This window comes from Camelus dromedarius, chromosome 31, assembly GCF_036321535.1.
Source record: "Camelus dromedarius isolate mCamDro1 chromosome 31, mCamDro1.pat, whole genome shotgun sequence".
NCBI lineage: Eukaryota > Metazoa > Chordata > Mammalia > Artiodactyla > Camelidae > Camelus > Camelus dromedarius.
The window spans coordinates 15,315,654-15,339,194 of record NC_087466.1 but is presented as its reverse complement, the minus strand read 5'-3'; the positions used below and the strand labels follow the sequence as shown (position 1 = coordinate 15,339,194).

Genomic DNA, 23,541 nt, shown 5'->3' with positions numbered 1-23,541 from the left:
TAAACTCATACTCCGGGGGGTATTGCACTGCACGTGGTTGGCCCAGGTCTCCCAGTCTTGGCGTGAAGGCTCTGTTTTCCGGACTGCGTTGCAAGCCTTCTACGAGTTTCCATTTTTGAAAAGTAAAACCCACATGAGTTCGCTGAAGGTTATTGGTACGATACTCACGTCTGTAGGTCTCCCCTCTGAAGACCCTGCAGGGGCTGCCCTGAAGACCACCTGCTAACACACCTTCCGAGAGCTTCCGCCTCAGTCAGCTGCCCCTAAGTCCGCATCGTCGCCCGAAACTTGACTGTGCCCCTCATCTGACACACTGTACTTTTTTTTATCTTCCCTCTCCGCCTTCTCCGCACATCTCTCCCCTCCTCTGTTCTCGTGCGCCTCTTTCCACGCATACTCGTCTCTCGCTCGCTCTCTCCCTCTCGTCTCCCTCGTTCTTGCTCCTGTTCTTTGGTTTTTCTTTCTGCCCTTCCTCTTTGCACCAAGCTGGACAGAGGCCGGTGGAAGAATTTGAGCTGTGCCTTCCCGACGGGGACGTGTCTATTCATGGCGCCGTTGGTGCTTCTGAACTCGCAAACACCGCCAAAGCAGGTGAGGGGCTGAGGGCAGGGCGGGCCGGGTCGGATCGGTCAGCAAGGGCAGGAGGGGGCTCCCCGGCCCCACCTCCCGAGCAGGAACTGGGCCTCGTGTGGTTTGGCCATCCCTCCCTTCTCCCTCCCTCCCTCCCGGCTGGAGCGCAAACTCCACCCCCAGCGCCGTGCTCTGTCTAATGTCCTAGATGTCCCATACGTACTGAAGATGGAGTCTCACCCGCACACCACCTGCTGGCCCGGGAGAACCCTGTACTTGCTGGCTCCCAGCTTCCCTGACAAACAACGCTGGGTCACCGCCTTAGAATCAGTTGTCGCAGGTGGGAGAGTGTCTAGGGAAAAGGCAGAAGCCGATGCTGTGAGTATGAAAAGGGGGGCTGGAACGTGTGTGCTAAGGGGGCTGACTTGGGGGGAGTCCTGTTGGCTGCCATGATGCCCCTCGGGCTCCCTCTAGGGACGATGGCCTTGGGACTGTCCTGACCGGGATTCTGTGCCGCCCGAGATCCAGGCTCGAGGGTGGCTTGCCTGGCCTCCCAGGTCCTCCCCCAACAGCCTTCTAGAATCTGAGGTGGGGGCGGGTGTTAGCATCTTCGTCCAACTCTCAGGGCACGACAGATCTTGCTTATGGCTACACAGCAGCAAATGTACTTACAAGGAAATCCTCTCTCGTTTACTCCAATGGGTTTATTTGGTTTGAAGGCTTGAGTTACACGCACGTTGGCCATGAGGTAGCACGGGAGGCTGCTGACAGCCCCGTCTCCTCCAGGAAGGCTTTTCATAACTTCCTCAGTTGCTTCTGCGTGATCTGCTCTGCCGTAGGCAGGCTTGAAATCCTACTTTTCAACTTCAGACATTAGTGACGTGGGTGTGCCTTGATTGGCATCACTCCTCCTGGAACATTCCAGAATACAAACAGCACTCATCACTCACTGGCATTTCCCCCACCAAAGACCCAACAGCTCTTTCCAAACACTTAGCTCCTTATAAACAGTGTAAGTGTTCGCAATCAGAAAATCCTCAACCACGAGCCTCCTGCTAGAGCCGTGCTCATGGGGTAGACCTGTTTTGATGACCTGTCTCACTGTTACACGCGGGAGCCTTGTACTGAAATCAGTGTGTGTACAATAGGGCCGAGACCGTATTTCCTACGAGCTTCCACTCACGTGGGTTCAGGTAAAGAGACTCAGAGGCTTGCGGGTTGGCTGCAGACACTGGGCTTTGCACTCATGCTGCAGCTTGGCGGGGACCGAACCTTCCTTGTGGCTTGTTAACCCTTTGCAGGCGACATCACTTCAGCTAGTCTCCTGTCCCAGAATCTCTCTCTCCGCCTTCTGCACCCGTTTACTCCTGCAGCCAAAGCACGTTTTAACTCCGACGCTAACAGCCACCCAGAGGTTCTGATAGCATTTTCGTCTTGCCTCTCGGGCTCAGGTCAAAATGTGTGGCAAGCCAAGCGCAGATGTGTGCTCCTGAGTGTTTTCAGGAGTAACTTGCCTTTCTTCCTGGCATTGAACTTCCGTCCGTTCTTGCTTGTCTCTGGATGGTCTGGTCTTGAATAGTTCAGTCTGACCGTGTCGTCTTTTCCTCTCTCTCGTTTTTCCTTTCACACACGAAAAGAAATTGCTTGGGAACTCCCTGCTGAAACTGGAAGGCGATGACCGTCTAGACATGAACTGCACGCTGCCCTTCAGCGACCAGGTGATGATGCTTTAGGGGCACGGTCAGCTGGGGTCTGGCACCAGGCACACGCGGTCCCCAGTGAAAAGGCTGTGTGGCTCTTCCTGTTGGGGCCGTGACGGGGACAGGCTTGCATTCATGTTCGGCCTTTGGACTTCTGCCCCGGCAGGTGGTGCTGGTGGGCACCGAGGAAGGGCTCTACGCACTGAATGTCCTGAAAAACTCCCTCACCCACGTCCCGGGAATTGGAGCAGTCTTCCAAATTTATATCATCAAGGACCTGGAGAAGCTCCTCATGATAGCAGGTGGGAGGCCGAGGACACGGCACTTTTTCTTCACTTGTGAGGGAGGTGGTTCAAAAGCCACATGTCATGCTTGTCACACACAAAGGCAGGCCCTCCTGGGGACAGTGGTTCTTAGCTCTGTGTCCCTGTAGGTGCCTGGGCCTGTGGCTTACTCTCTGATGCGGTTCCCTGCGTGTCTGCGTAGCGCAGTCCGACACCCCCGGGGAACAGCTCAGCATCCTGCCAAGTGAAGGGCAGCGGGCCTCGGAGCCTCACTAACGTCAAGCCCTTGGTCCTTGTGGCATCAGTACGGCGTGAGCCATGACCTCCTGCCTGCCTGCCCCGCTGTGTGCCTCCTTTCTCCCCAATCTCGGAGATGCTCCGTCTACACGCACCACTTGTCAACACTCTGCCACATTTTTTCCCCCTTTCTCCCTTCCCACACACACACACTCACACACTCATTTTCTCTCTTATTTTGAACCATCTGAGAGTCAATTGCAGCTCTGACTCCAGATTCTTCTGCATATCACCAAAGAACAAAGCCATTCTCTCACAGAACCATGGCAAAGAGTTTTTTCTTCTCTCTTTAGTGGTGATTATTTTTTTTTTTTAAGGGGAAAACACCGATTCTTTGGCTCCATGTTCAAAACACCCAGTTACGTCTCACTTCAGGCATGGCTGGCTGGATCCAGGGGCTGAGATAGCGTGTTCAGGAACTGAGCAGAAGGTCCAGAGGTCCCCCACATACTTTGGCCCCTGCACACACACAGCCTCCCCCACCACCAGCATCCCCACCAGAGCGGGGCATCTGTTACAGTCGATGGACCGACATTGACACGTGCGCAGTTTACATTCAGGTCCAGGCTTGGTCTTGTACCTTCTGTGGGTTTGGACAAATGTACAATGACACGTGTCTACCATGGTAGTATCATACAGAACACTTTCACAGGGTACAGTGTTTTAATTCAGGGAATTGTTGCTATAATACTTTTCTGATGTAGCCCACAGTTGGCTTTTACCTGTGGTTCCAATACTGCCCTTTAGAGTTTTTTTTCCCAGGACAGTGCCCTGCATTCACTCATGTCTCTGTCGTCTCCTCAAACCTGGAACAATCCTCAGCCTTTCTTTGTCTCCTATGACACTGACATACTGGAATAGTCCACTCCTAATGTTTTATAAAACGTCCCCTCACTGTCCCCAAACACATTTTTTCTTGACTTTGGTGGGGGAGCATGTTTGAAAGTACGGTCCCTGTTCTCTGATTTCATGTCTGCAGAACTTTTTTCCCTCGCCAGAATCATGGCCACGAGGCCAGGTGTTTTCCTTTTAGATCTAGAACATTGTTTATGGGAACTTGTGGACATCAGTCCATCTGCCTGACCGCGCGAGGCTTTTAGTCCAGGATAGACCTAGAACTGTCATCCCTTGTCTCTGCTTCACGGCCTCACCCTGACGGAGGCGCTGTGCCCTCTGCCCTCAGGGGAGGAGCGGGCCCTGTGTCTCGTGGAGGTGAAGAAAGTGAAACAGTCCCTCGCACAGTCTCACCTGCCCGCCCAGCCAGACATCACGCCCAGCGTCTTTGAAGCTGTCAAGGGCTGCCACCTGTTTGCTGCTGGCAAGGTAAGCTCTCCTCCGGGCCTCGGCTGGCGAATGTTCTTGAGATTGTCCCTGCCCCTCTTCCCACAGGGCTGACTGATTTGACCTTGAAAACTCTTATGTCCTCAAACCGGGTCAGATTTCTGCTGCTTCCTTTAGGCACCACTGGCACCTGATGGGTGAAGCCCAGGGTCACTGCTCAACATCTGACAGAGCGCTGGGCAGCCCCTCCCCACAGAGCAGCATCCGGTCCCCAGCGTCCCCCATGCCCCGCCCAAGACCCTGCTCCACACTGGTGTCCGCTCCCTAGCTCTGCCACAGAGTCTGTGTGCGCTCTGCTGATGGTTTTCTGTCTTTCTCCCCCTCCGCCCCCGAATGGCGCTGCAGATCGAGGGCGGGCTCTGCATCTGTGCGGCCACGCCCAGCAAAGTTGTTGTTCTTCGCTACAACGAGAACCTGAGCAAGTACTGCATTCGGAAGGTAAGTCCCGGCCGGGTCTGGCCGGCTCGCCCGGAGGGCTAGAGGGGAGCTGTGGGGCGCCTGGCCCGTGCCCGGAGTCCTGCAGCCCGGGGACCTCCTGGAGAGCGCTCCCTGCTTCCCGGGGGGCTCTGGAGCTGCCTGTCACTGGCTTCCCTCCCGCTTCCCTTCTCCCTGGCCAGCCCAGTGAGTTCAACCTTTTGTTCAGAGAGAAGGGAAGCTGACTGAGGGAGGAGACACTTCTTTTGAATCAGCAGAAAAAAGGAAGGTCTCTCTGAGAAGCCAGCAGCCCCTGGTGGCACTTAACCAGACTCTTTCTCAGACTATAGAAGTTTCTATTAATAATCTTTAGAAAAGCCAGTGCTAGTGGGAGCCAGCTCTCCTCGGGGCTGAGCGGGCTGTGACGGTGACGACTGTGGTGGGGACGAGCTTTCCCTTCGATCGTTACATGAGCCTCCCTTCGGGAGAAGGCCGTCTCCTGTCTCCAGACTGAGAACGTTCTGCCCACCATCAGCCCAGTTTATTTCAGATGCTTTCGTGATCAGTGTCAGAAAAGGAGAGTGAACATACAGGGGTCGTTCCCTGTTAGAGAACCTTCCTCCGGGGCAGGCTGCTTTGTTTGTGTTTTCATTGAGCACCTACCGCTCCCAGAGACAAGCGGCCTGTTTTACAAGCACTTCTCACAACAGTTCTGAAGAGCAGGGCCCATGCCCCGCAGCTGTCAGGTGAGATGGTTGAGGCTAGCCGAGATCCCAGGCTAGACAGCTGACACCAAAACTGAGCTTTGATTTCCCCCAATTTTCCCTGTTGCGCTAGCCTTCTCATGCTTAGCAGGGAATCAGTACATACTCCGTGGTGATGACAGTGCTGATTAGAGTCTGAGCTATTAGCTTTGGGAAATTTCTCAGAAACCATTGCTTCGTAATAATCCTGGCCATCATATTGAATAGATATGCCTAGGTTTTTGAAGCTCTTACGACTGGCCTGAAAACAAATGGAAGTAATGAGGAAGCAGATAATTCAGACAGATAATTCAGTAATGATGCTAATAATCCTGTAGGTAATACAGGTTCAAAATAGAAACTGAGACGTTTTCAAAAGGAAGGAAACTGACACCACTCCCTCTGACCACCGCTGTTGGTGTATTTCCCCAGCTTTTCCCTCTGATTAGAGCATTTTATTTTTAAAGGTTTCTTTGAATGTTACCTTTTCATTTAAATGGTGTTTCTGACCTTTTTTTTGGCTGCAAATTTGACCTTCTTAGTCTGAGAGTGCATAGAACCCAGAGGTAGCAAAGGGATGACGGGTCCTCCCCACGAGGGGTGTGGAGACTTCACGTGCTTGATGTGAGGACGTGAACAACCTGGAGGCGACGCCTGCAGGGCTTGGTCAGATGCCTGTGGTGGCACCAGGACAGCGGGGAAGAGTGGCCACCCAGGTCCGTGCTCACAGCCTCCTCTCTGCCCGCTGTCTCAGGAGATTGAGACCTCGGAGCCCTGCAGCTGCATCCACTTCACCAATTACAGCATCCTCATCGGAACCAATAAATTCTACGAAATTGACATGAAGCAGTACACGCTGGAGGGTAGGGCCCCGGGCTCCCCCAAACCCCCACCACTGCCAAGCCCTGTGGCCCCCGCGGGCTCCTCGGGGCCCCTCGTTCCTGAGGCCCCGCCTCTCGCCTGCCTTTACAGAATTCCTGGATAAGAACGACCACTCCTTGGCACCTGCTGTGTTTGCCTCCTCTTCCAACAGTTTCCCCGTGTCCATCATGCAGGTGAATGGCGCAGGGCAGCGGGAGGAGTACCTGCTCTGCTTCCACGGTGAGTCGGGGATGCCGCCAGCTGCGGACGGGGCGGGTGTGGCCAGGGCCCCAGGCACAGGGCTGGTCCTGCCAAGAGAACAGAGAATGCCGGTCCAGCACCACTGGGCACCCCCACAGGCACGAGCCTGGCCCAGCCCTGTCCTAGTCTCCGAAGAGCAGCCAGTTCTTTCCTTCTCTGTCCCTCGCTCCTCCCCCTCTCCTTCTCCTCTCTTTCCTTCTTCCCCCAACTCAGATCTCCGGGTCTGTTTCTCCCCATCCCTGATTCTTCTTCCTGTTGTCTCCCCCTTCGTTTCCTATCTCCCCCTTTTCACACAAGCCCTCTTTCATTAATCCCCAAGAGATGTGGCTCAGCAAAGGTCCTGAGGTTTTCCTGATCCAGTGAAATCTGGTCCCCTGGGCTCAGTTCCATATTCCTCCATCAAAGTGTGTGTCGCTGGTCCCCCCCGCCTCTGGCTGGGCTGATGCCCCGGCTGTGCCTCCTTGCAGAATTCGGGGTGTTCGTGGATTCTTATGGAAGACGTAGCCGCACAGATGATCTCAAGTGGAGTCGCTTACCTTTGGCCTTCGGTAGGTGAGGCAGGGTGTGGGGGCTCTTTGCTGCCAAGAGTTAGGGTCCTGGGAAAGAGCTGCAGGTGGAATTCCTTTTGGCTTAAGCACTGTGCTTGGGGAGTCCACTGCCGCCACGTGTAGCGTCACCCGAGTAAGCATTCACGGCAGAGATTCTGAGGCTTGAGGCAGAACCATAGAAGCTGAATCCCCCAGCCTCTTGAAGTATTGGTCTGAGAGACCCTTCAAGGCTGTTTTGCCTGTTGCTTCTTCACAAGTTTCAAAACCTAGTGACTTCACACAACTATGTACCATTGCCCAAGATTCTGTGACTTGACTGGACAGTTCTGGTTCATGCGGTGTCAGCAAGGGCGCTGGCTTCACAGCGTGGCGGGTGGTTGGAGCTGACGGTCCGGTGGGAGCCCAGCGGGGGCTGGGGGCCTCAGTTCCTCTCCCCGTGGGCTGCTTCTAAGAGTGTGCAAGTGGAAGCTGGCAGGCCTTCTGGGTTCCACCACATTCTGTGGGTTGAAGGCCAGATTCAGTGCAAGGAGAGTCCACGGGGGCATGGGGACTGGGAGGCACGACGGACACCGGAGTACCAGTTTACCGCAAGGGACGACAGTGATGATCTCGTCCCTTTAAGACCAAAACCAGCTCCTGTTTTATCCTAGGGTCTCAGTGACACTGTGATATAGAAATAGAGTAGTAAGACCGGAAATATTTAATTATCTATGAACCTAGTCTTTCTTAATTAAACTTTTTGAAAATGTATCCAATTAAACAGTTTAAAAAGGTCTACAAGTAAGTCTCCCCCATGTCAACCCACCTCCCAAATCCTCCATCCCCACCCCCACCCCCCAAGGGAAGAAACTTCTATGAGTTTCTCACCTGTCCAGTGCTTTAAGCAAATACAGGCACATTAAAAAGTATATTCTCATTCCCCTCCCTTTTTTAAAAAATCGGTGTGGTAGCACACCTCACAGTCTTCTGAACGCTGCTTCATGGGCTTAAACTACACACCTTGGGTTTTCTCCCCCGTCAGTGCACGGAGGGCCCCTTCATGCGTTTTTCCAGCCGGGCACATTCCACGGGTGGACTGTGAGCAGCACAGCTCGTCCCCCATGACGTTGCTCCAGCAACATGGCAGTGAACAGACTTGAACATGCCTCATTCTGCTGGCACGTGGTTCCACGTGTAGGATAAATTCCTCAGGTGGGATTGCTGGGTCCAAGGTTGCTCGCAGCCAGGTTTTGATTTTCTGTCTTTTAACCCTTCCTTGCCCCACGCTCTTGCTCCCTGGTGGCCATGCAGCCTACAGAGAACCCTATCTGTTTGTGACCCACTTCAACTCACTGGAAGTAATTGAGATCCAGGCACGCTCCTCTCTGGGGTAAGTGATGTCCTGCAGGCTTTGAGAAGTTCAGCAGCTGGGGTTGGGTGCTGGGGCCGGGCGGCGTATCTCCCTACCCTGCGTCACGATGGCGGTAACCAGCCCTGCACACACTCATCCGGAACTTTGCAGGACCCCCGCCCGAGCGTATTTGGAAATCCCCAACCCACGCTACCTGGGCCCCGCAATTTCCTCGGGGGCGATATACCTGGCATCCTCATACCAGGATAAATTAAGGATCATTTGCTGCAAAGGAAACCTCGTGAAGGAGTCTGGCACTGACCACCACCGGGGCCCGTCCAACTCCCGCAGGTACCGCACCCTTGCTTTTCCTCATTACAGGGAACAAAGTGCTTTTCTGCAAAGCAGAAGGAGATCTTGCTAAACTAGTTTAGTTTCCCAATCTTAAAGCACAAACCACTCATTTCTTTGAGATGTACAGCACTGAAATGACACAGCCCTTTATAAGCAGCAGGAGAATTTTTTAATGCCCTCTTGTAGAAGGCGGAAGGCAATGTCTGGCCTTTCTCTGGGGTTATTTTCAGTGGCGTGTTTGGAATGGCGCGTGAATTATGCATTTGTTGCCTTAGCAGATTGCCGTGCTAGTGGGGCTTGCTGAGGGAGGCAGAGTGAGTAAGCCAGATGCAGCCCCCTCCCTGAGGGCCTGGAGGGGAGACGTGCAATCGGGTGATTACAGCACAGCCTAGAGCCAGGAGGCAGGCTCGGGCTGGGGTAGTTTAAGGCACCGTGGGAGCTCGAAGGACCCCAGCCTAGACCTGGGGCCAGAGAGGCTGTCCCCGAAGAAATGAGGCCCTGACTACTGCCCACATTTTACTTTGAGTGTCTTGTAATTTTTCTGCTAAAAACTGAATATTTTTTAACATTTTTTTAGAGTTATAGTCCATATAACAATTTTACAATGTTATGTCAAATTCCAGTGTACAGCACAATTTTCAGTTATATATGAACATACATATATTCACTGTCACATTTTTTTTTTGCTGTGAGCTACCACAAGATCTTGTATATACTTCCCTGTGCTATACATGAAAACTGAGTATTTCAAATAACAGAACATGGCAACTCTGGTAATCGGATCCCCCCAGGTTTGCTGCTGTTTGTTTAGTGGCTCTCCCAGACTAATTCTGTAAAGCCCGTCTGTGTCCTTCGTTTGTGTAGCCATTGAAGTTTCTCTTTGGTTAGGGTAGTGGTCAGCTAAATGACTGGACAGAGACGTCCTCAAGGCACTGAAGTCAGTCTCCCACCCTTTGCTGAGCGGCTGTGTGCGTGTGTTTCGGGGCTCACCTTCAACACCCCAGGTCAGCCACTGCTGAGAGGCTGGAGCTTTCGCATGTTTTTCCTGGGCTTGTGTACAGCCTCACCTGAGTGTGGGGCCCCACGGTTCCCTAGGAGTATTTCAAAACCCCGCATAGGCATCTATCTTATTCCCAGATTTTGAGTGTTTCAGCCAGCCTCCTGCTTTCCCCAACTGGTCTCACTGCCTCAGGCATTTGCTGGGTTAAGGAATTACTGCTGATTGTTTCTGGATAAATGTCTAGACATAGGGCATTTCTCTTGCGCAAGACCTGAATCAGGTCAAATAAAAACCAACCCTGAGGATGGTCTTTTTCCAGGGGGGAGCCAGATAGGTCACATAGGGCCAGTTTTCCGGGGATGAGGCTCTCTGGAGAGCCCAGTCCTGATGGGCTCCCCCCAGTGGCTGCTGGTTCTCACAGCTACTGTGTGTGTGAGGCTGCTGCTTTCAAAACTACTGCAGATCTGGGCAGAGAAGGGTGGGAACAGGTCAGGCTGAAATACCACAAAGCTTGTTGTTTTGAAATTCAGCTGTTTTTCTTGCATAAGCACTCTTTGAATTGTTGCAAGACTTTGGTCAATTGCCTGAGTTCTGAAAAGCTGATTTTGACAATGTTGCCAGAGTTCTTGTTGCTTTTATGGAGGAGCAGGTTTTCTGGGGGCCTTACTCTGCCATTCTGGAAGTGCTCGTTTCCTTCTTTTTAATACAGGTCGATAATGCACTGTGCATACTCTTCTGTATCTTTTGTATCTTGGCAATTGCTCCGCGTCAGTATTCGAAGTGTTTCATTTTTTTTTTAAGCCTGCGTAGCATTCCTGCACGTTAATTTATTTAACTGCTCCTTTATCAGTGGATGTTTGGGTTGTTTCCAGCCTGCTGCTGTAGTAAATGACTCTGTACGTGTCATTTTGCACGCTTAGGCATCTATCTGGAGGGTGGATTCCTAGAAGAGGAGTCGCTGGGCGGCACCCAATGAGTTTTCCTCCCTGGAGGCTGTACCCTTTTGTAATCCCGCCAGCAGTACGTGGAAGTGGGACTGGCGTTTCTTGCCACACAGGGCTACGAGCCAGCCCCAGTTCGATGTGTAGGTTTGAGATGTGTAATTAGAAGATCTTGGTCCACAAAGGAGACGAGCTTTTTTAACCTAGGGGAGTATTTAATTCTGTGGACTGGTTTGAAAACCTGACATGTCCGCCCTATAAAGAACGATGTGGGTCTCCGACCGTGTGCCAGACAGTGCAGGGAGACACAGATGAAGACGACACTGTTTTTATTCTCAAGGGACTCAGGTTGGTGGAGAAACCACCTCTAATGTTACAAAATGCTTACACCTTAGGATATTAAATTGATGGCTCTCTTTTATAATACTATGTCCTAATGAATAGTCTTTTTTTTTTTGGCTGAAATCTAAGTGTTAGTCTGAAATGTTCTGTCAGTGTGATTTTAATCCCAGGAACTTGTTGGAAAACCAGAAGTGCCCAATAACCAGCTGCACCTCTTCGGCTTGCCCTTTTGCCTCAGGAGTGACTGCTCAGTCCTCCCCTGAAAATGGAGGCTACTTAAAGAACAGCTAGACAAGTGATGCCAAGAGCAAACCAAAGTACTGCCATTCGGGTTTTTTCCTCCATTGCCTCACAAATGAGATGGCACCTTCCTTTTGAGATGAGATGGTGTCTCTGTAAGCACTTACTTATTCTGTGGTTGAAAAATGGTTCCAGGTCCTGTGAACAAGGGGCAGAAATACTGCTGATTCCCCAGACGGGCATGGAAACAACATTTAGCCTTCAGCCATCTCTCAGCTTGTGAAATAGCCTTTCTGCTGCTGACTGTGTGGGGCAGGTCCAGAACAGAGAAGGCCAGCTTGGTCAAATGTGATTTCACTGCAGGCCGCATTGCCCTGGTCTGTTTAGTGGAGCAGGGAGTGTAACTCTGCAAGAAACATAAAATTGACGTGGGATATCAGTGGTTGGTAATGGATATGGAGATGGAAGACTGCCCCGCTGGGCCCTTCTTCCCATGAATCTAAGCCGCCATCTTTCTGCTGCTGGGCAGTGAGCACCCCTCTCACTTGCTTTATGAAGGGCCCCTCTGGACACATTTTTATAATTTCTCTTCCACAACAAATAGGCTTAATGAATTCTCCTACTTGAAATTTATCTTTTTGTTTTCCATATCATCACAAAGCCACATGACTAGAGGTAAATATAACTCAGATTTCAACATCTTGAAATCAAAGTTTATCTCAAATTTCACTGCTGCACACACAACACAGGAAAGTTCTGGCTTTCTGAGCAGTTGTTGGACTTCCCACATTTGGAGCTGCGTGGGGCAGCAAGAGAATGACAGGAAGCTAATCACAAGGGACCGACCCCTGAAACACTTCTGCTCTGCTCACCAGTCTGTTTTACTGTAGAGAAGGAACTGGCAAACTGTGGAAAGGTCCAGATAGGAAATATTTTCAGGTTTGCTGACCATATGATCTCTGTCTCAACGGCTCAACTTTGTTGTGGGATTGCAAAAGCAGCCGCAGTGCATAACCAGATGGGCATGGCCGTGTCCCTGTGGCACTGGATTTGGCCCTGAGGCTTGCCCTCGAGTTTCCTTTGCCCCACTGGGTCAGCGTCTTTGCTTAGTTGCTTTCCATTTATGGGCACAGACAAAAGAGGTTCTGTACAGATAGACCAATAATTGAAGGGAAAAGTAACAAGTTTGGTCCCTTCCAAAGGGAAGGATTTAAATATCAAGGATTACAAAAGGCCTTGTGGAAAACCAATAACCTTCTCAGATACCTTTTAAGAAATAACTTTGTGATTTTACTGCAAAAAATCCAATGTTGATGGTAAAGGATGTCACCACACAGATTAGCATACAACTTTGCTGTGAAAATTAGAACACAACCAACCAGTTTGTGATTCATCCTTGGTTCAGTCTTAGAATAAGCATGTAATTGCAATTGTAATTTAGATTTTTAAAATATCTAGGATAAAATTATTTTCCTGATTTCTACTTTTATTTTTCCAAGATAAAGCCCCAATCAATCAAAACGTCTTTAAGTAATTTTAAGTAATATTGTCTGTGAAATGTTCCCATTTTAAGTTATCTTTTTCCAGCGCTAATTATGCTCAGGTAGCAAGTGTCCAGGTCCTTTTCCTACTCCTCTGGTGTGGGAAGGAAATGACTCTAAGGCGCGGTGTTTCTGTTCTGTCTGTATTTCTGGATCCTGCTTTTTCAGAGAGGTGAAATCTTCACTTGAAATCTCCAGGGCTGGGTGGAGGGCTGGACCGGTCATACAAAAAGGCCCCATTGTTTTTTACTGGTTAATAACCACCAGCCTTCAGGGCAGGAACATTTTCTCTGCCCTGCTTAGTATCCTGATTGTATCGGGCCTGACTGCTACACCTCTCATGCTGGGAAGCCACCTGGAGTGAGAAGTGACCAGACACAGGGCAGCTGACAGTGCTGAGTACAGGCTTTCTCAAAACTGCTCCCTCGCACTGAGGGCCTTTTAGCAGCTTAACACGCACCTGCCCCGTGAAGCCTTGCTTCTGTGCCCTCTATGCTCTGGAAAACACTACTCGGTCAGTGGGATACAGTGTGGGGGTAGGACGTCAGACCCACCTGTACTGCACTCCCAGCCTCTATGTTTCCATCTTCCTGTCTGCGCAGGCAGGGTGGTGCTTCTCCCTGGCTTGTGGAGCTGTGAGGGTGATTTAATGAGTTAGGGTCCTTGGAGAGTTTAGCACAGGGCCCGACAGGCTGCAGGTGCTCAGTACACAGCCTGCGTCCTGACCGGGGAGCCTGATGTCCTTTCGCTGCCCTCTCGGCCTCCTGTCCCTGTCCTGTCAAGGTAAAACAGACGCAGCGCTTGAACCCCAGGTGAGATCTTTATCTCAGCAGCAGTGAGACTGGGGCTCGGGGGGGGGCGGCTAGTGAAGAAGGAAGACGCCCCTTCGGGGTGGTGACTCCTCAGCTCCCCCACCCTCTCCTCTTGCCAGCAGCCCCAACAAGCGAGGCCCGCCCACCTACAACGAGCACATCACGAAGCGCGTGGCCTCCAGCCCGGCGCCTCCCGAAGGCCCCAGCCACCCGCGAGAGCCAAGCACACCCCACCGCTACCGCGAGGGGCGGACGGAGCTGCGCAGGGACAAGTCCCCCGGCCGCCCCCTGGAGCGGGAGAAGTCCCCGGGCCGGATGCTCAGCACGCGGAGGGAGCGCTCCCCCGGGAGGCTGTTTGAGGACAGCAGCAGGGGCCGGCTGCCGGTGGGGGCCGTGCGGACCCCCCTGTCCCAGGTCAACAAGGTGAGCACCGTCCGGGCCGCGGTGGGCTGCAGGCGGCTCTGCTACCGGGCAGTAAAGATGTACTTCAAAAGAGGCTGCCTCCGTAAGCAGACAGCTAGTGTGTGTACCGCCAAGTGTAAACATAACAGCTACCCAAGGGGCTATCGTTCCTGTCCCCGCAGGCAACCAGTGTTCTGTTTTGAGAGACGGTCTGTGCACACCAGCACGTACAGACGTGTATCCGCCCTTCTTCAACCCAGACGGCCACGTGCTATTCAAAGCATTCTGTCTCCCTGTTTTCAGACAATTACACCAGTACAGCAGGGGTTTCTCTGGCGGGCCACACAGAAGCTGGTGACAGTGGTTGCCTTCCAGAACTCTGAACCTTTTGCAATGTTTAAATCATGTGCATTTATTACCTGTGTAATTTTTAGGTTAGCCACTGAGGAGACGGCAGATGTGCTGAAGGCTCAGGGATTTGCCTGTGGGCTTGGTGCCACCTCGGCCAGCCAGCCAGTTCCAGGGGACCCCTCTGGACAGCAGAGCCACCTTCCTGTCACCAGGGGCTGGTTTTCTGGATTGCACCCTCTACGTGCCATCTGTAGTTCCCTGCTGGCACCCCTGCCACTAAAGAGAGGAGAAAAAGCCGTTTTAAATGTTTTTTCCTTACTGATTTACCCATGAAATGGCTTGTGTGTGTGCATAATAGAAGTACTTACACAGCCTTGGGGACTTGTCAATGAGTTTTGCAAACTCTGAGGGTTCGCTGTGCGAGCCGGTGCCGCCCCGCAGAGCATTCACCGGAAACTGCTGCAGGGGACAGCAGGGGCTGCAGCCTTCCTGTTTGTGTAGCGAGCACAGTGAGTTCTGGCCTCTGATGGCTAAACCTGCTCCTCATTTTGCTCCTAGGTCTGGGACCAGTCTTCGGTATAAATCTCAGCCAGAAAAACCAACTCATCTTAATCTGCAGGAAAACACCAAACACACTATGGAACTCTGCTGAAGGGGACCCAGCACCCACCTGCTCGGCCAGCCCACGGGGCAGCTGGACCCAGACCCACCTTGGCAGCGACAGCTGGCCTCCAGGAGGGCAGGGGCCGAGGCTCTGAGGGGCTGCTGGCACCTCCCTGCAGCCATCCTCTGTGCACTTTGTTACTCTTTCAAAGCATTCATAAACTTTTGTACCTAGCTCCAGCCTGTACCAGTTCATCAAAGGAAACCAACCGGGGGCTAACTACACTGTGGTTAGAATCCTACTTAATAGCTACTTTAAGATCCTAGGGTTGGTTTTTTGTTTTTCTGTTTTTCTTTCTTTTTTTAAGATGACAGAATTCTTAATAGATTTGAATAGCACTGTATTTCCTGTTGTAGTCATTTTTAGCGAGATCACACCATCAGGTCTTTGCTGCTAAAATGTGTCGTAGAAGAGCCCCCACTGGTTGGCTGACCTCCCGCACTCACGTCGGCTCATCCTTGCTCCAGTTCATCCTCACAGATGGCCCTGTTTTACCCAGGGTGACACCTTAGCCAAATGTTTACCGTTCTCATTGCCTTTTAGGGCCTTGAAGACTTCCCCTCCCACCAGCTGAGAATGTATGGAGGTGATCGGGCCTTGGCTCAGAGGCGGTGACTTGGGGCCAAGGGACCTCGAGGAGCTTTCCCTCCCCGCCCCTCAGTGTCATCCCCCAGCCTGCTGTCCCCGCTTTCCACGTAGCTTTCGCCAGGAAAGCATGCACTAGACTTGCCCTGAGCCCAGCTCCGGTGGGTCTCTGGGTCCAGGAGGTGACCAGGGGGCACCGGGCTCCTGCTGTGAGGGCGCGCTGCTCTCCACCCCCTCCCCAGGGAGGGAGAGGCCCACCCGGGAGCTCTGCATGGCGGCTTGCTGCATGTGCTGCCCCCCGACCTGGCTGCCCGCCTTGGGTTGCTCTGCCAACACGCTAGCCCCATCCCCTAGCTCCCGCCGAACTGAGACCCTCTGACGACTTGCCAACTCATTGGCCACCACAAGCTGCAGTCTGTAGCACTGAACACATACACAAAACCAAACGCTCAAGCCTTACGACCAGAGAAGGATTTCAGCAAACCACCACCTCACACTTCCACGCTTCCCTGCCGACTGTGTTCACACACAATCCAGCAAGGTTCTACCCCACAAAAACTGTGACTTCCCAAACGAGCCTCTCCCTAGGGATAGCCTAAGACCAGGAAATTGGAGAAGGAAGCCACAGCCCGACTCTCACCTCTGCCGGGGTCCGGCCGCCCTCCGCAGGTGCAGCGCGGCCCACCCTGTCAGCACGAGGTTCCTGGCGAGTGGTAAAGAGCCAATTAGAGGCTTTGCAGTTGGCAAGCTAACTAGCGGCCTTACTTCTGCCTTTAATCTCCCACAAGGCCTCTCTTGCTCCTTTGGGATTCTCCACGCCTCGAACAACCCAGGCCCATCCTAGGTAGGCGGAAAGGTAGACCTCTTCCTACCACAGCAGGTGAACGTGACCACGTTTCAACTCACGTGTCCACAGTTCAGCTCCCTCTTCCAGACTGCAACCTGGCCCGAGTCCCGGCTCCCTCCTGCTCGTCTCTTAACCTAAGTGCTTTCTCGTGTGAAATGCCCACGACTCTCCCTCCATGTTGCGCCTTGGCCAACGTCATGCTGTCGTTTTACGCGTTGCTTCGTCTTTGGCGGTCACACTGCAGCCCCTCCTTCCCCGGGGCAGATCCGACTGAATGTTTGCTGAAGTTTTGTGTCTCTTGGTCCACGAGTATTTGGAAAGGTCACTGAACACTGGTCTTTCAGTCTTGGCATTTCATTTAGGATCTCCATGAGAAATGGGCTCCTCAACCCTTACGGTGTATATCGTGTGTCTCATTTGTGAAACGCTTCCTGCTATAGAACTAGCTCAAAGACTGTACATATTTACAAGAGACTTTATATTCGTAAAAAAAAAGGAAATTGAATTGGTTTCTACTTTTTTATTGTAAAAGGTGCATTTTTCAACACTTACTTTTGGTTTCAATGGTGGTAGCTGTGGACAGCCATCTTCACTGGAGGGTGGGGAGCTCCGTCTGACCACCAAGATGCCAGCAGGAAACATCGTAACACGAAATTGTAGTCAAAAGCTTATTAGCATAATCAAGATTCTAGGTCTTCAGAAGTACAGGCTTTTTCTTCATTATCTTTTTTATTCAGAACGAGGAAAAGAACACAAGGAACAATTCAAGATCCACCTTGAGAGGAATGAACTTTGTTGTTGAACAAATAGTAAAATAAAGCAATGATCTCAAATGTTTGTTGCTTGAGTCCAGTGACCTCTTCTTTTTAAGTTCACAAAAAAACCAAAGTATCGCTACTGTCAGCAGCATGGGACTGAACTTCTTTTCGGGGAGGCTCTTTCTGGGGTGGGGGTGGAGAGCCACACAGTAGTTACAGCATGCTGTTCTCCTGGAATCAAAGACAGCAGTGAAATTCTCTTCCAAAAGTGCAACGTTGTAAAGTTGGATCATCACTTCCAATGAGCAGTGAACTGGGTATTAAGGTTACAGCATAAGACTGCAGACCTGGAAAACTCCTTAAGCAGTCAGGCCGTTTTGAAAGGATTACTGGAGAGTGAATTACCCAGCTGCCCTATAATTCAGCTAATCAAAAAAAAAACCAAAAACAGGTCACCTTTAAATTCCTCTCGTCCATTATGATAAGGCCATGGGTATTTAATGATGTCGATTTCTATGGAGGCAGGCGTTCAGAGCAAAGTAATTTAAAATGTAAATACTTCTCTTTTTAACAAGATGAACTTTTACAGTTTGCAAGGTAAATTGTTCTAAGATGTTTTAGTTTGTTGGTATAAACTTTGCTTGAGCCAGATAAACACCAGTTTGGACAAATGGTGATTTTTCTCATGGTTCCTGTTGCTTTTGGTCTTCAATTTTTATTTTCCAATCTGACCACGGTCAGTCTGACTTGCAGGGTTGTGGCTGACATGGCCCGTGACAGGAATCATAGCTGCCATTCTGTCCTGTTCCCCCCTCCATTTTACTGTTGGGGATAAAAATCTGCCAACTTTAAGAATGAAAATAGTTTGGAAGATGAACAAGTAAAATGTTGGAAACTTCCCTTCCTTATAAAATTAGAAGAAGTCCATTAAACATCAAACGGCCATCTGAGTTCTTGTCCTGAGGATTCCCAGCAGCCACGTGGTACTTAAAAACCATAAGTAAACATGGTTTGCTTCCCAAAGGAATGTGCCAGAAAGGTTCTCTGGACCCTATGGAAGGATCTTAGAAAAACCACCAACATGGTACTCCACCACACCAAAAACTGGGGCCCAAACTTCCATGCTGCTATTGCTGTTTCTTAAGCACAAAATTAGACGTCTTATTTTCTGCTCTTACAACTCAACTTTCACGAGACTAAAGAGGCTGATTACAAAGCAAATTTCATACCCATGAAACTTTAGGATCTGGAGACTCAGGCCAAAAGGAGATGATTTGCTAACAGGCCTGACCAGCCAGTCTGTCCTCAGGACTGGGCCTCCTGAATGTGACTTGCTTTAGAAAACATTCATGCAGATTTAAGTCCAAAGCGATAACGCGAGGCCCACAGGGGTGAGACCAGCTAAGCTTTTGTCTCATAATACAAGTTACACTGGCCTGTTCTAGTGGTTCTGAACTACGGGGTGACTTTCCTCCTTTCCCTCAAGGACACTTGACAATGTCTAGGGACATTTTGGGTTGTCACAATTGGGATACTACTGGCACCCAGTGGGTAGAGGCCAGAGATACTGCTAAATGCGCACAGGGCAGCCCCCACCCCCAACTTCCACGAAGAGTGATCAGGCCCCAATGCCAACAGTGCTGAGGCTGGGACAGCTTGGCCTGTGCTAGGCACGTGTGTGTCTTGGCAGTTTAAGTACTGCTTATGACATCTAAAGCATCAAGACTGTGACTCTAGGCATTTTTTTTTTTAAAGTGGAGATACTGGGGACTGAACACGGACCTCGTGCATGATAAGCATGCGCTCTACCACCGAGCTATATGCCTCCCCCCAGGCACAGAGTTTACATGAGAAAACGTTTCATCACTTGCCTCATTAAATGTTGAAGGTTTGTCTTCTGATGCTGGGAGGGCGCAGCAATGGAAATCTGGAACCGCACTGATGGCTCGGCTTTCTCAAATCTGCCAATCATTAATGGAACTGCTGTTTGCCCTGGAGGGGTTGTTAAAGGTAGAGGGAAGAACTTGGGAAACGACTTTATTGCTAAACACAACTCACACTGTCCTTTGTAGAGAACCACAAAAAAAGGAAAATCAAGTTGACCCAGGGTACACACAACCGCAGCTGTCTCTCGCTCTCACTGGCTGTTCAGTTTTCCAGGTGAGTGGGTGAATTTACTCCAGGTGGGAAGAGGAGGCAGCTGTAAGGGCTGGCGTCCTCGCGCTGGCACAGGCCCGTCAGTTGTCTTCAGGACCAGAAATGATGAGGTAATTGTGAGCGCTGAGCCCAGCGGCCAGTCCAGGGACGGGGCGCTGGTTCTCCAAGGGTCTGACTCACAGCAGCGACGACCTTAGGAGGGCCCTTGTGGGTGTTTCTGCAGTTAGCTGGCATGACTTGTGTGTTCACAGCCTGCTGTCTTCTCCTGAAGGCAATTCTAACTGGCCTTCCAGAGAAGGCTCTAGCTTCTTTCCTCCACTAACCTGCCGATCAAGTGAGGTGCTAAGAGCTGGGTGGAGGGTGCAGGGTCCGCAGACTTGGGTCTTCATCAATTCACTCCAACCATCTGTATACATGGTGGAGGGTCACGTATCAGGAGAACTGCATTCATGCTCAGAAATGAGGTCGTGCTCATCTAGAAGTAACTGAGTTAAATAAAATGAAATTTTGCTTTTCCCTAAAATGCGTTAGTCTCTGACCTTGGTCATACATGGTATCACTTAGATGTCCTGGGTCAATCTTGGCCCTTGGCATCTTGGAGGTTTCCTAACTGAGCTTGAGGGGCTGGCACCGCTTCCTTTTCTGGCCCCTTGACCTCCTGTCTGTGGCCACATCCCTCTCATGCTGTGAAGGCTTTGAGGCTCCAGCTGGGAAATGAACAGAGCCCTAGGGTTCATCCAGTGCTAGACCAACCCCTTCCATTCTTCAGGGGAGGAAATCAGGCTGAGATCACGTGATTTGTCCAAGGTCACACAGCTAGTCAGCAACCAACCGATCTCAATCAACATCCCTAATCTCAGTCCAGCGTCCATACTCTGGGAGAGGGGATGGTGCAGGAGTGACCAACTCCACCATGAAGTCAGGCTCCGCTCTGGTCTTGTAGCGACGACTTACACCCTTAAGCGGAAGCGGAGGCAAAGAAAAGACCTTGCCCGGGTCCTTGGATCTTTGGTTTCAATACGGTGATACATGATTCTATTTACCCTGCAATACCATTTTAAATGTTAGTATTTGAAGACCTTACTTTTGGCTCCGTTTATATTCATTTGTACATACATTTCTGGAGGGGAAAATCTATCTTCATTCAAAAGCAATTTGAGTTAAGCTTTAACCACGTAACCAGTCTTCACCCATAATAGAGAACGCAGTACCTGGGTCACGGGACACCGCAGTTCTGCATGTGGCTCTGCCTCTGATTTGGACAAAGCAGGCTCTCCTGTTCCACGTTCATGAAATAACCTCCGTTACCTATAACTTCTTGGGTATGAAGTTCCTCACCTGGGTCTGTGAACAGTCTTCTGGACCACAAGGGACTTCCTTTTGTGGTGCTTTTTAAAAAAAAGGAAGTCTCTTAGACACACAAACAGCTGTGGAGAATGCCGACACCCACACCTTCGTGTCTTGTGGTTTTGCCTGCATTCCCCAACCATAGCTGTCTACGCCCAACTTGGGAGTCCCCCTTCTCCTGGGCTGTGGAAGACTCTCACTGGGTTGACTGGCTCCAAATTAGTTCTTATGCTGGATTTTCAGCTTGGCTTTTTGTGAACTTTGTGGGTAGAACCAATCTGCAGGCTAGATTTTCCAACATGACGTATCCCCCTGCAGCCTGGGGCTGATGGCTACCTCTAAGCCCTGACTCAGACCCTACTCTGTCGTAGAGAAAAGGCAGTGCTGTTCTGGGCCAACTCAGGCCGGGAGCCTCCTGTCCAGTGTTGGTGTCAAACCCTGGCCCTGGAGGCCCACTGCTGGGTCCTGGCCCTGTTAGAGCAGGCAGATAGCTAGACGTGAACAGAGAAAGGGGGACACAGACCAAATGGCAGGAATTGGGCAGAAAGGAGGGGCACAGGCCAAATGCAGGAAACCATACATCATGTAAACACCAGGCGTCCCTGGGCAGAGAAAGAAAAGCAGGAACCTTTGGGCTGATAACTGGTCACACCTTTTGGGGTGATGAGTGGCCTGGAGACCAACAAAGAAAGGTGAGAAAAGGCAGGAATTTCCAGTGTCCAGATGTAACCTTTTGCTTATTATGCCCTCATTTCAATAAAATTAGCCTTGCAGATCAGAAGTACCCATCATGCATGGACACCACGACACTTCCAATCCAGACTAAATAAGGACAAAAATCCCTCCTCCCTTCGGGAAGGCAGAGCTGGGGTGAAAATCAGGGAATACGACGACCCCAAGGCCTTCCACCCATTCATTTTTACATCCCATGTAACTAACCTGCCAGAGAAACACAGGCAGCCACTCACCTGAGCCTGCCTGCTCTCCCCTTGCGTGTACCATCCATCCTTCAATAAATTCTCACTTTACTTTTTTTAACCACTACATCTTGTCTCTGAATTCTTTCTGGGACAGGACAAGAACCTAGACATGGTTAAATCCACTGGCAACAGCCCCACCAGTGTCCCCCCAGTTTCCACCATGGGGCTAGGAGCTTTGCTCACAACTCGCCGACACAGGAACAAGTCTCTCCAGTTCTAGTGCTTGAACACGCCCCTTTTATACTTTCAAGCTTAGCTGTGTATTTTCAGTTCTATTTCAAAAATAGTTTATCCACAAAAATAAACTCAAAATGGTTTCAAGACCTCAATGTAAGACCGAAAACTATTCAACGCCTACAAGAGAACACAGGTGAAACACTCTGACATAAATCACAGCAGCATTTTCTTACATCAGTCTCTCAAGGCAAAAGAAAAAAAACAAACAAATGAGACCTAATTAAACTTTATAGCTTTTGCACAGCAAAATAAACCATCAACAAAACGAAAAGAAAACCTAAGGAATCCAAGAAAACATTTAGAAATGATGTGACCAACGAGGGGTTAATATCCAAAATACACAAACAGCTCATACAACTCAGTATCAGAAAGCAATCCAATCAAAAATGGGCAGAAGACTGAATAGACACTTTTTCAAACACCTACAGATGGCTAACAGACAGATGAAAAGACATTCATCACTGCTAATTATCAGAGAAATGCACATCAAAACCACAGTGAAGTATCCCTCACACTGGTCAGAACAGCTATCACCAAAAACTCAACACACAGCAAATGCTGGAGAAGATGTGGAAAGGGGACCATCGTACACTGTTGGTGGGAATGTGAACTGGCGTAACCACTACAGCAAACAGTGTGGAGGTTCCTCAACACAGTCGAGTTTCTGAAGAAAGAACTACCGTATGATCCAGCAATTCCACTCCTCGCTATATATACAGAAAAACAAAAACAGTAAATTGAAAAGACACATGCACCCCAATGTTCACAGCAGCGCTGACAACAGTAAAGACATGGAAGCAATGCAAGTGCCCATCAACAAACAACTGGCTTAAGATGTGGTATACACATATACATTGGCGTATTACTCAGTCATAAAGGCTGAAATACCGCATAATGTGCATGGACCTAGAGAACATCATGCCTAGTGAATTAAGTCAAAGAAATACAGATACGATGTGTCACTTATATGTGGAATCTAAAAAATAAGACAAATGGGTGAATATAAGAAACAGAAACAGACTTACAGAGAACAAACTTATGGTTACCAAAGAGAATGAGAAAAGGGGAGGGAAGATATACAGAGTATGGAATTAACAGCAGATACAAACTATTATATATAAAATAGATAAGCAACAAGAATTTATAGCACAGAAAATCATACCTATTATCTTGCAATAACCTATAATGGAGCATAATCTATAAAAATACTGGATCACTATGCCATACACCTGAAACTAACATAATACTGGAAATCAAATATACTTCATTAAAAAAAAAAACCAAACAGGAAAAAAAATTTATCCAATTATTTATCCATATCATGCAAAGATTTTTGCATTATTTTCTTAGACTACTTAATAATCCCTCCAGTCTCTAAATCTAGGGTTCTCACACCACTTGGCTTTTCAGAGTGAAACAGTGGACTCCCCAGCTAGGAATGCTGTCTAAGCTCTCTCCACTTCAAGTGGACCAGATGAACTTGGATGTTCGCTTTTCTCCTGGATTTATTTACATGTTTCTGGTATGCCTGGGAAGAAAAGGAACACTAACCTTCAATCTCTTTGGTAGAGGGACAGAGGCCCTTTTAGCTGGTGAGAACAGCTGACTCCAGAACATCCTGGCGTCTTCCAAGC

General features: G+C 50.1%; 1 protein-coding gene and 1 long non-coding RNA gene across 2 annotated transcripts in view; one reads left to right on the top strand and one right to left on the bottom strand.

The window, feature by feature from the left end:
* Window positions 1-15,339, top strand: part of CIT (citron rho-interacting serine/threonine kinase) — a 148,041-nt gene extending 132,702 nt beyond the window's left edge. Inside the window, exons 36-48 of the mRNA XM_031442804.2 lie at window positions 487-591; window positions 779-948; window positions 2,208-2,288; window positions 2,437-2,572; window positions 4,035-4,174; window positions 4,538-4,630; window positions 6,104-6,212; window positions 6,322-6,450; window positions 6,939-7,019; window positions 8,310-8,388; window positions 8,521-8,700; window positions 13,699-14,002; window positions 14,891-15,339. Of these exons, the coding sequence (XP_031298664.1) occupies window positions 487-591; window positions 779-948; window positions 2,208-2,288; window positions 2,437-2,572; window positions 4,035-4,174; window positions 4,538-4,630; window positions 6,104-6,212; window positions 6,322-6,450; window positions 6,939-7,019; window positions 8,310-8,388; window positions 8,521-8,700; window positions 13,699-14,002; window positions 14,891-14,914 (1,631 nt within the window). The 3' untranslated portion in view covers window positions 14,915-15,339. The remainder of the gene's footprint in view (window positions 1-486; window positions 592-778; window positions 949-2,207; window positions 2,289-2,436; window positions 2,573-4,034; window positions 4,175-4,537; window positions 4,631-6,103; window positions 6,213-6,321; window positions 6,451-6,938; window positions 7,020-8,309; window positions 8,389-8,520; window positions 8,701-13,698; window positions 14,003-14,890) is intronic.
* On the bottom strand, window positions 783-23,452 carry LOC116150004 (uncharacterized). Its single transcript, XR_010378582.1, has 9 exons — window positions 20,555-23,452; window positions 19,058-20,387; window positions 14,701-17,417; window positions 14,401-14,608; window positions 13,322-13,542; window positions 8,019-11,632; window positions 7,008-7,682; window positions 1,243-6,518; window positions 783-922 (listed from the first exon to the last, which is right to left on the bottom strand). It is a non-coding gene; the product is annotated as an uncharacterized LOC116150004 (long non-coding RNA).
* Window positions 23,453-23,541: the final 89 nt, after the last annotated feature.